This window comes from Gymnogyps californianus, chromosome 4, assembly GCF_018139145.2.
Source record: "Gymnogyps californianus isolate 813 chromosome 4, ASM1813914v2, whole genome shotgun sequence".
Lineage (NCBI taxonomy): Eukaryota > Metazoa > Chordata > Aves > Accipitriformes > Cathartidae > Gymnogyps > Gymnogyps californianus.
The window spans coordinates 46,776,645-46,789,408 of NC_059474.1; the positions used below are offsets into that span (position 1 = coordinate 46,776,645).

The 12,764-nt window shown below is 38.8% G+C and overlaps 1 protein-coding gene across 2 annotated transcripts in view; it reads right to left on the reverse strand.

Moving 5' to 3' along the window:
* The window catches only part of RAPGEF2 (Rap guanine nucleotide exchange factor 2), a 193,267-nt gene that overhangs the window by 128,212 nt on the left and 52,291 nt on the right, over nucleotides 1–12,764 (reverse strand). For both annotated transcript variants that reach the window (XM_050895285.1, XM_050895284.1), the window contains exons 2-3: nucleotides 5,612–5,682; nucleotides 1,963–2,019 (exon numbers count right to left, since the gene is read on the reverse strand). In XM_050895285.1, the coding sequence (XP_050751242.1) occupies nucleotides 1,963–2,019; nucleotides 5,612–5,682 (128 nt within the window). The remainder of the gene's footprint in view (nucleotides 1–1,962; nucleotides 2,020–5,611; nucleotides 5,683–12,764) is intronic.

Here is a 12,764-nt window from a genome sequence, read left to right on the forward strand (position 1 = left end):
TTTAGCTTATCCGCATTGAGACATTAAGTTGTGCCTCAGGGAGGTCACACACACAGGTCAATTAACAGCTCCAACAGTTGCAGCTATTTTAATAGATTTTTCTAATGAATACAGAAGATTAGCACCCAATTTCAGATTTCAAGGCAAGTCATACCATCGCTGGGGGGGGGGGGGGGGAAGTTGCAACTTAGAGTTCAAATTTAATGCTTTTTTAAAACCTTAGCCTTCATGACCAAAATAAGAGCTTCAAGTGATAAATTCTGTCATGTTAAATAAAAAGTGACCAGGTTGTATGCTCCAAGTTCATTTCCTATAGCTCATAACTGAGTGGATTAATTCTAACCTGGCTATCCCATTGCTTATGTCCTGTAGTACTCAAAGAATTTTTCCAAACGTGTACATTGTAAAATTGGAATTCTGTTTTTTAGAAGAATAAATCTTCAATACATATGCTGAATTTGTGAAACAAAAAAAAAGGATTCCTCCAAGTTCATTGTCCTAAAAATAGAATACTGAAATTAGACTGCAGGTTCCATGGGATTTTTTTACCAAGTAGATCTCAAATAGTTCATTAAAATAAAACGTAAAGCTAAAACTCAGAGTAACAGAACATATATTTCTAGCTTCAAAATATTGAATTTTTAAATAAAAAAATATTCAGTGTTAACTTTCAGGTTTAGCCCATTAAACATTAAATCAGAGATGTGAAATGCTAGAGCAAGCACATTTTGCATTAGCATCTATATCCAGAAACTGCCAAACTGCCCATTAAATCTACTGAATAAATCATGGGGAAAAAAAATGTCAAGAAGTGAGTAAATAGGAATGACAGGCAAACAACCAAAGTGAAGATGAAGTCACATGAAAGGAGTGACAAAGGAAATCAGTACAAAAGAACTGCAAAAAGCACTTCAAGTTAACCCAGATTTCACTATTTTCTGTTTGTGCATTGTATTTTCTCAGGCATATATTTCCTGGTAACTTTTGCCTGCCTGGAGTATATGCATAACTAGCAGCCTTGATTCATTCAGCATATAATTCAAATTTAAACCAACAGTTAGAATGAGCCACGATATTGGGTCTAAACAAAACTCTAGTACACATAATGGACACAAACCAACTGCCTAGACAAGGACAAATCACCAGCAGAATGGTCACTAGCAAATTAGGCTGTAAAATTAATAAAGATTATATTGGTCTAATTAAAATTATCTGTCCACCTATAGATTTGGAGCTTGTCCATTTCCCATACATAACTGATTACTGGGTTTCATTAGACATTAATTTAACTTTGCTGAATGGTCAAGGCTTAGCATTAAAGTTTGTTCAATCACATCTTCCTCCTGATGGTCAATATAGGAAAAATTACACATGTATAAAAGAAGGCATACAGGTGCATTCTTTGTATGCTTAAATGTTCAAATAATACCAGACAACCCAGAAAAATCTGCATTTAGAGTCTGGTTTAGGGGCAGTAAGTCAAAATCTGATAAACCTTTTGTTTCAATAAGTTGTTTGCATAAATGAAGCAATTGCAATCCTCAGATCTCTACTGTAAATCTGAGCTGACGTTCGATCACATCCGTGCTAATTACAAGCCATGTTGATATGTCCATTTGGCACCTCTGGCACAAAAAGGTGGTTGCTACTACTTTGACAAAATCGAAGTGAGACTAAATGACAACTTATTCTAATGAGAATACATCCCACATCCCCTAATTCTATATAATCTTACTGGTTACAAAAATTAATACAACACATATCACTAAGCAAGAGTCACTGTTGGCTCCCTCCCTGGCACCAGCAAACTTCTCCACTGTTTGACGATGAAAAAAAAAGTGGCTCGTTTATGTTTACAGACTGTGAGCTGGGCGAGGGAGTTGGCATTAAACACTGTCCTTAACACACTTTAAAATGAATTTATTCTTCGAACATCATATGAAAGGAAGCAGAAATACTTACTAGTACAGAACTTCATTTGCTTCATGCCTTTCATATCTAACGGTTTCACACATCAGTCTGAAAGAGACGGAAAGAAGTATTTTTTAATTACGATTCCTATCAGTGTCACAAAGACTTCACTTTCTAAAGTTAGTCAGCATTTCCACGTTTGCCTCCAGCACTTGCAGAAACTAACCATCAATTTAAAGCTAAGCTGATTTTTAATTTAAGAGAACACATTGTTAAATCTAAGCATTAAAGTTATTAGTTCATCCAAGATCAGATTTAATTTAGGACACTAGATGTAATTGCTCCCATAAAAAAATTTTCTATAAAACGAGTAAAGTTATACTGATCTCATTTTATAAAGTGATCTGATAAAAGTAAGTTGCTTTATAAGGAAACAATTCAGAATTTTAGAAATGGATGGAAATTTATGATATGTAACACTAATCAGAGATACCACGATATAAAAACTGCTCCCTTTTTCAAGTCAGGCCCAACAGATAAAACAAGAAATTATGTTGCATGGTAAATCGATGCTTCTCATTTTGCTAAAATTCAGCAACTTAAAAATTACCATGAGATTTTGATGCTGAAATCCCAGAGGACTCAAAGTGTAGAGAATTTCCTGCAGGAAAATCCTCTGTCTAGAGAGGAGGATTAAAGCACTTTCGCATTCACTGTCTGCCTGACAAATGTGGCATAATAGAGAGCAACCATAATAGAACTTACCACGTATTAGGAAATGCAGTGTTAACTTGGTGTAAAAAAAAAAAAAAATCAACGTGCCATTTCTGTCTATCGTCTTAAGGAAATGGACCCTGTAAATTACTGGGGGGCTGGGAAGGCAACAAACCCCATCGCCTCCCTTAGACTTTCTATGGCTCTGAAGCAGACTGCAGACACCGAGGCTATTCGACAGACAGTCAGACAGAGATTTGCCTAAGAGACTCATGTGAACATTCAAACGAGGAAGCAGATTTAAATTTGGGAAAGAAATTCTCATTCCTCGCAGGATGAATCATCAGAACCTCAGTGCACCAATGACCGGCTGCCCGCAGTGATATCCTAAGTGGACAAAAGTGCTCAGGCAAAGTCTCAAAAAAGTTGATCTAAGGCTTGTAAGAGTTGGGCTGGGTTTGACGTGACATTTAAAGTCGTCTTATTGCCATTTCCCATCATTTCCTAGATCATTCATTTCAATAGCCAACAGGCTGCTACAAAAGTTACCTTAGCACTCATCTCTTTCAGGATTTTACTTATTAATTAAGCCCACTAAGAAATAATGCTTTTTCTGTCCAGAAGTGGCAGGCTTATAGTGGTATCCTGATTATTCATAAATTGTTAACAGAAAATTGAGATCTTAATTCTGCTTGCTCAAAAGAAAAAAAAAGAAAAAAAAAAAATCAAGTTTTACTACCACAGTCTTTCCCCCATCCCAGTATTTTAGATCTACTCTTCAGACCATCTTTGAGAACTTTTCTTATAGGCAATGTCTGTATTGTATATAATTAAGTATTATGTATTGTATATCAATTTCAGCTAATGAAAAATCTTCTTGCTTCCTGGCACAGAAAAAAAACTTTTTGAACCACAGAACCTTCTCTTTTTCAGACACTGCTCCCCACCATAAAATCGAGTCTTGCCAAAATCCTTTACAGACACCAAAAAGCTACTGTCTGCTTCTTCCTCCCGTGTCCTCATCTCCTCTCTCTGATCCTCTGTTTTGAGACGGAAGGGGAGAGCAGACATGAGGTTACTGGTCAGAAGATATCAGAAGAAAAGTCATTGCTAGCAGTCAGATTTAAAAATTAAAATACTGCTCAAGGATAGTCTGTGCCCTACTGGTCTGAAATGATGCTGGGCAATGGGCCATCTAAGAGTAGGAGTTATAGGAAACAGAATCACTTTAACAAGCAAGTTTTGTTCCCCTCTGAATTGGGAGCGAAGGAAGTACATTCTTGATAAAGCCACGCAAGTTCACCACTGGCACCGCCTGAGTTTTACAGCATTTTGGTCCCGTTATTAGGACAGTAATAGGGGAGAAAATGCCTCTTACCGAAGGTAGCCAAGTGTTTCAATTCTTGTGTTAAACTGGAACAGTTAGAAATTACAGTGACCAAGCAGTACAAACTAGATTGTTTCCTCAAATATTTGAAATATTGATTCAGTTCTGGTCAATACTGGTGCCTAATTCTGGCTCAAACATGATCTTTGTCTGCTTCCTAAACAAATGTAATAAATTCAAGATGAGATTATCAGCAAGCCATAATGTAAGGTATTCACTACTAGAGGCTATATTTAATACACTAGTTTTTAATGCATCTCAGAGGTTTTTGTGGCATCCCACTGCCACAAGAAATGTTGTATCCTAAAGGATACTATAAAAGCTTTCTGTCCCACATCTGCCAGGAGCCCAGCCTTTTCCATGTATGGTACTGTAAACAGAAGCTCTCTTCTAGGAATTCACTGTGCTGGGAGAGCGAGTTCCACACATTCCTCAGCAAGAACCTCATTCTGCACAGGAAGCCAAGAAGCACACATCAACATACCACGCAACCGTATGTGCACACTTTGATCTTTGTAAACAAGTTAACATCAGTTCAACTCCAGCTATGCAAAACTTGATGTGCTAAAAGTCTTGCATATAATAGCACAACACAAAATACTTTAACTTAATGTGATCGTGGCCTCCTTCCAAAGCAGAAGTAATTACAGAGACTCCTTTGAAGTCAACATTCACATTGCAAAATGTGTCTTGAGCACTTCGGGAGAAAGAAAACCCCGCCTTTTATTTTCTCCAAATTACAGAATATTGGCTTGGGAATGTGGACTCTGACAGAATGAGAAAGCAAGAGGCCAGAAATTAGATCCTAAACCAGCATTAATCAAGTCTAAGTTGCTTCAGCATCTTCAGATGTGGCAAATGTTGGCAAACCCCAGGAAGCAAAATAACAGTAATTCACCCCTCTCTCCCCGTAGAGCATACAGGAGATGTGCTGGCCTCCTTCTGTATCTGCCAGCCTCACACAGACATCCAAATACCCTTAGAAACCTCTGCTTTAAGGTATTTATGTGAGGACAACTGAAATAATTACTTAAAAATCAAACGGCCACAAGTCTTTACAAAAAATAGGAGTACATCTGGAAGTTTTTACTTGAATTTATTTGCTTCATGAAGCATTTTAATAAAAAAATATGTGGATGACATTTATTAGTAATTTTTTACTAAGTATCATTTGCATGTGTAGTACCTAATTTGTCTAAAACTTCCACACAAAAGCAAGCACAAACTGAAACAGAAGCTGAATAACAGACTCTGCTCTCATGATTATATTACATAAATGATTTGGACTACACATGGACTTTCATTCAGGACTGGAACTTGTACTCTGTATGTAAAGCATTTACTTCTAGTCCGAAAGTTTGAAAAGAAAACAAACACATCCATAATAGAAATCAGAAGGAACAAATAGGGATACACATATGCACACATAGAAGGAGAAAGTGTTAGGACAATAAAGAAGGGAAGAAATGGATGCAGTGATAGCCAGCTCTTCAGTTCAAGGGAGGGTACACAAGAGTAGTGTATAGTTACTAAACCTACTGGTCTTTTGCTTTGTTAGTGAATTAACATGTATATGCTTTTAAGGGTAAAGTATCATACCTTAGCTGATGCTCTCTCAGATTAGACAAAGCTTCCATTCCATGTAAATAGGAATACACAATCTCCAAATCCTACAAACATAAGGAAAACATTATTAGGATTCTCAATTTGGTACAAGCTGTTAAAATACTGTTTTTGCAAAGCATCCAGAGCTCTCCTAATAGGGGCAGCAGGAATATTTGAAATAACACATTTACAAGAGGTGAAAGGCAAGTTGCAGGAATACCTTTGATTATACGTTGGAATCTGACATGAGGAAGAATGATGGTGCACCCACATTGGAAAATACAAACACAGAAACCTTTCTGCTTTTGCTGTCATTACTCACGTCCATGAAACAAGCCTGGTCCAGAATTCCAGTGAGCTACTTTGCAGCTACCACTGTCCTGCTTCCCAATGCCAACGTACCCAAAAACCTTCATTTATTTCGTAAAGCAAGCTCATGGAAATTGGTCTTTTCATGTTCAGGGGAAAAGAAAAAAGTAAAAAACAGTCTAACAAAACACACCATTGTACATAAATATTTATAAAATTGTATTCTCTTCAAATGGAAGGTAAACCACAAGCTTATACGAGAAAAAAGTTGGCATGAGATAAAAAAAATCATAAATACAATCCTAGTTACATGGCGAAGTGTTACATTCAATCTTTGTGGACCTCCAATATCCAGCTCACAAAACAATATTAATAAAGATATGAAAACAACATCTAAGACTAAAACTTCCTAAGATGCAACTATGGAAACACTAAAGTCAGTCTAGAGGCTTTGCTAATGTTATACTTAAAATCACTACAGCACTTAAGAAAAACTTCAGTGCAGCCCACAACTTCTATGGTGATTTAACTTTCGTTCATGGATTTGATGCTGTTTCATCATCCATTTTTTTAAACATGCTAGTTAAGAGACAACGTATTATCCATAATTCACTGAAAATCAGAGTAGTGGCTCACAATCACTAGCTGAGGCTGACAAAGTTGAGAACAAACTAACACCAATACCACTCATAACTTACTGTAAGAAGATGTTTTCAAGTAGTGGAATATATCAAAGCTATAAATTTATGAAAGATTTGGTCACTGGGAAATATTTGTGTATTCAAAATTGACGGTGAAGTACAGAAATACTTCAGTTTTCAGACACAATGAAAGAATGCTAGATGTGGTATTTGGGCAAAGACGTTAGGACTGAAGTCGCACAGAGAACTTGAATTTAAGTAAGAAAAACAAAAATAAAAGCTAGTTAAATACATTAAGTGTAGAAGTGTTACTGTATTTGCTTAAACCATGGTACAGATCAGAAAAGATACCAGGAGTTACACTCAATGGTTAAGACTAAATAGATGTCTGTCTGTCAGTATTGAAAAGAACGTCTTTTTCTCACACTGAAAACAGCAAATATTCAGTTTGGAAAAGCGGAAGAAATGCACAAGCCAAAATGCTGCGATTTCACTTCTATTCTGGTCCTTCTGTTCCCTTGCCGTCTAGAGGCTTTGGTCCTCCTGTGAGGAGGAGGGGACACATCAAGGACAAAAGTAATTGTGCATGATTTGGCGTGGAGGGACCTTGCACACAGAAGGCTTTGAAGAGAAGATACAATAGTCACTTGCCTTTTTATTTATTTATTTATTTATTTTTTAATACTAATAAATACTTGTGAAAGGACATGTCTGCTGCAGTCGGTGACCTGCTCACTTGCCAGACAGGCTGGGGTGAGCAGAGGCTCCCGGGAGCCCTGTGCCGGCAGCGGGGTAAGACGCAAGCCCGACAGTCCCTGTAGCACCGCTGCCGCTCATCTGGACGTGCCAGACTCTGCGGCACAAACCACCGGCTGCCGTGGGAAGCTAGGAGTGGACCACTGAGGATCAGATGCCCGTAGCAGTGGATTACATGGAAAAGAGCCTGGCCAGAAGGTGCTACCGTAATTCATTTCCAGCAAGCCTGTCTAACAACAAGCAGAGACAGAACAGAAAGAGAGTAACCTTCTGCCACCAGCTTGCACAGATTTTATCTGCAGTAAAGGATTCACAGATGAATAAAGAACCAGTAAGAATGCTGGCTTAACAGGGATCCACAGACCTAAAAGTGGAAGTGCGTGGTAAAAGGGATCCATGGACATTTGGTTTCCAAAACTGCTGGGTGACACAAACCTAGTGACCAACCCTGCAGATGTACAAAGTGATAAAGAACACAGGTTATGTTCCTAGAGAAATGCAGCTAAAGTGACTCAAAGCAGGGGGAATGCATTAAATCACTGCAGGGATTAATTCTGACCAGTTTCATAAGCAACAGACAAGATAAGTTTAGTGAACATTTTTTAAAAAATAAATAATCCCTCTTCAAAATATAAGCATACTTGTCAAATATTTGCAAATACAACATCCCATAGGTCCCCACACCAGGAACTGCAGACAGTGGAGGTCCTTGCCTAAAAAAGGCAAAAAAGAGATCTAAAAAGATGTTAAAAAAAAAAAAAATCAAAAGAGCTCTAAAAAAGGGGAGGGGTTAGGAAAAAAAACAACCCTAAATAAATCTTTACTTGTGCTTCCATCATGGTTGGTGGCTGCAGCAACACAGGGAAGATAAAGTTTAAGACATCTCAAAGAGAACTAAGGTGGGGTTTTCTGATTTGCAAAAAAAGCAGCAAGAAAACAGACCAGTGCTCCAGGCAGTGGGGTCCTATCAAAGCAAATAGTCATTATAACACTGCAGATGATGTGCACTGGCATTAAATCAGACAACTGTTTCCAAAAAGTGTGCTGCAGCCCGTTCTTAAGCTGTACCTTTCCAGAGGGTGTCTAGCAGGAAACAGCTCCCTCTAGCACCAAAGTCTGGCATTGAAATTTAAGTAACAACCAGCATCATTTCTTTCAATTAAATTCTCCATAGGTGAGAATGTGCACTGTACCAGTGCAGAAAAACTCCAGTAGAGTCAAAAGAGCTGAATATATTTTCGCATATTGTCAGTAGGCACTGAACACTTCCAGTCAGTCTGCAGCATGAAAGAGTAGGAAAGCAATTTGGAAAAAAAAAATCAGAATATCAAGTTGTTGTCATTAGGTCACCTCAGTTTTCCATTTATCTCAGGAAAACCTATGCTTTGCTTACTTAGCAAACATACTCATTATCAAACATAAATAGCTGTTTCAACTTCTTAATTAAAAGTGAATTAATGGAATGCAAGAGTCCTTCAGAAATATTTGTGCCAAGTGTTGTAAAATCCTAAACAGATTCCGAATGCTTGAAACAATGGTTTAATAAAAGCCATTTCACAAAAATAATGCACACACACGAACTTAGGCATGTAAGCTATGAAAGTTTTTAATTTTGATATTCTAGACACTTGCCGAAAAGCTAAAATTTTACAATTCTCAGGAAAACAACTTCGTCTTTCAAGAAGGACATAGCCTGCCTAAGTGATTTATGCCGGCTACTTGAGCAAAACCTTAAAGCAGCAGCTACATTCAACCCCACTGTGACTTGCACAAACATTTCTGCTAGCTCGCAGTGTCCCTGAAAGCTGCCTCTAACTAATCCACGGAATATATAAAAGTATGCAGGTGACAGCAGCAGTCTGATGCTTTTTTGGTGGTTGTTTTTACAACACATGTAACTCAAATTACCACAAGGTGGCAGACTGAGCCATCAAAACTTCAGAGAAAGTCATTCTTTACACCGTTCCTCCCTTTATTTTTTTTTAAAACATAACTTTATAACAGTTTATAAAAGTCAAGAGGAGTAAAGCTAATCATCACCGCTACAACTGGTTAAATATTCTGCTACAGGAAGGACTATTTATACAAAACCACGGAGGAACCACCGACTTTCTGCTTTCTAGTTTTATCCAGCCAGCAGAATCGAAAAAAATAGCAAAAGCAATGCAAAGGCTCAGCTGATCTTGCTGCAAGAATCAAGTTCTACACAAAGATTGTGGCAACAGCTTGAAAAAACACCTCAATGGAAACTTCGAAACCAAAAATTAAATGCAAAGCACAAATTAGCACAGTTTTTAAAGCATGTTTTTATTTAAAATGAAGGCTAAAAGACTGAAATCTAATCTATGCTTAAATTTGTACTGCTTGGGTTGCTGCGTGTGGAGCAGCCCGAAATTTGTTTAATTCAGTGTTATTTCTTGATTTGTTTGTTTCCGCCGTGTCAGCTGGCTCACTTTAAAGTTCTGACTGTACTTCGAAACAAAACAGAGAGACTCAAGTTTTGACACAGCTCAACTTCAATTAGATCTGTAGAAACACATCGGTCTGCAACCTTACCTCTACTTTCCATTCTAATAAAAATCTGCATATGTTTATGCCCAGACATTTCTATCCATTTCATTTGTGCTTCAAACATATTTGGCAATGCCAGTTACACAAACCAGACAAACCCAAACCAGAATGTTGGCCCAAATTCATACTAGCTTAATGAAGAGATTTTTACTTTAATAAAGTGACAGACACGTGAAAATTTGCTACTTTGGACTGAAAAAGTTAAGCCTCTCTAAAAATTACAGACTTACACTGGTTTCAGTCCTGGTTTGCATTAAGGTGTGAAACTACAGGCCCAACTCAACTATTCATCCTTGCCACAGTTAAAAAGCAAAACACTGAGCTGAGAAATTCATTGCTTTCTTAGTGAGAAATTCACTCATTTCTGTGAAATGGCAAACAAGCGGAGAGAAGCTTTCGTCTTATAATAGTTTGGTTTATTTTAAATCAAAGGGTAAAAATAAAATACAAGTTAATTCCTTAATTCACTGTCTTGGAGGATGGAAAAAAAAAAGGACCTTTTCAAAGCACCTAATATTCACCTTAGGCTCCAAAAGATCTGCCTGCTGAGCGTACAACAGGTTTTGAAAGGCCCATCTTTGTTAAAATAAGCCACCTTTAGTTCACATTCAGCTAACCACCAGCAGCACCAGGCTCGGAGGGGGGGGGCAGTGGGTGGGCGCACCAGCTCCCCATCACACCTGGCAGCTCCAGACCCCACCCCAAGCCCAGGTTTCGCTGTTGTGAAACCGGGAGGTGCCACCTGGTCCCTCCCCGCTGCGCTCCTGCCACCTCCCTGGCCCCAGGACGAGCACCTGCTCGCGGGGACCGAACTTCAAGCTTCTCGGTTGGCGGCACGAGCGAGACCCACGAGGTCCAGCGTCGGGTCACGGAGGCAACAGCTCGTGCGGCAGGGAGAAGGTGGGACCTCAAAGTCTTCAGTGGGTTTAAACAGACTGTGAAACCGCTGGCAGGGAGGTATTTGTCACTTTTATATGGCTAATTTAGTTATTTTAGCTCGAAGTGGAACCTCCCTTTTCTCTTCAAGTATTTTAATTCTTTTTTCCCCAAATCGTGATATACTAACAAGAGCAGCAATGCCAAGTTTTTCGTCCTAGTGAGCAATGAAGCCACAATCCAAACCCAGGCTGCTGAAGTCCTGCCTCTCTTTCCTTGTAGCTGCAGGATCCCGTCTTTTTCCCTTTTCTTCTCACATCCAGCACCTGAAATCATTTGACTCTCAGCCACTCAGGTAGCTATAATCAAGCATTTATATTTTCTTTTTTTCCTCTAGCATTGATTTAGCACCTGCCTGCCTGGCTGCCTGTACTGGCTCACTGAGGCCAAAGCAGTGCCAGCATGGCCAAAAGAAACAGACTAGACTACAGCAACATCAATCCCATCTGGCTTAAACAGAAATTTCCGTGTCCACAGAAGAGATGTGTCTGCTCCCGAGTAGGTTTGTTCACATCTGGTTCACACTAACATGCCAGGCTCTCACCAACAGCAGCTCAGGAGACGATACAAGTTACTGCCTTCAGAGACAGCAACCTCTGAAGGCAAGGCAGGGCAGGCAGGAGGGGAAACTACGTCAGTTACCACAGCCAAACCTATCTCCAAAGGCAAGACCTTACCCTAAGGGTGAGATCACATCTTGCAAATATTAAGCTGCCAGCAAAACCACAAAACACGACTTACACTGTGACAAAAAAATCCAGTATTACTGATACCAAAATCCCTGCCATGCACACGTGAAGATGAAGAATTCATCTTCACCTCCAGCTTCTGAACACTCACAGTTGCTGTGCAGGAGCATGCTCAGGTATGCGTGGACTTATCAGTGAGCCATACCAAGACTAATTTGTTGAAGAGATTAAAATGAAGTATTTGTCATGTACTACAAATTTTTTACATTCTTTTTCTTACATCAGGACCTTCAGGGGTGGGGGGCCGCCACATGGGAAGCCTGCCAGAATCCAAACTATTACACTACAATTTAAGATAAATTATTCTTTTTAACTTCGCTGTAAGCAACCACAGCATTTTTCTGCAAGCCATTCTTACTAGTGTATGGCACGCTACATAGAGATCCGTGGCTTAAAAAAACTAAAGCCAAAGTTACAGAAAACAATTTATTGACTTGATGCTGAATTGGCAGCTACACAGATATAAATTAAATATTTAAGTAAGTGAAATTACATATGTCAAGTTGCCCAAATTGGTACTTTTGTGAATGAAATCCCATGGGCCATATTTTAAGGATGAATATAGATTATGTAATTTACTTTTGTAAATTTACCTGAAACAACTATTTCCTTTCTATCAGTCTATTTTGAAGTATATAAAAAAACTGTAAGCTATCAGAGACTAATAAAAGTTCATTCCTGAACGTGGAATAAAAGTGCTAACTCTTAATATATTCAGTTTCTAAGTAGAGTCTAGGATGCAAAGCTTGGTCTATCAGTTTTGCGTATGAATCAATTAGCATTTCCTTTAGCCAAACCTGACATTTTTAATACTTAACTCTGATTTTTCAAACAAAAAGCCTACAGAATCAGGTGACACTGCTCTCTTCAACGATCTCACAGAAGGGTTGAAGAAGTTCCTATCCTGTTCATCAACCACATTTTGCACAGTTTCAGATCCCATTTGCCCTTCTGTACTCCTGTGGGACTCCTGGTTTCCTGCCAAGAGCAGGACACACCTATCCAGTCACCATCCAGCCCAACACAGCCCTCTCCTTCCCAAGGAGCAGCACCATCAGCTCCCAGACAAGCTGCAAGCCTGGAAACTCAACATTCATAACACAGATTCAAGGGGACTCAGCTCAGCAGAGATCCTCTGATAAGCACCATCACACCACATTGTCATTATAATTTCTTTTTTCTTTT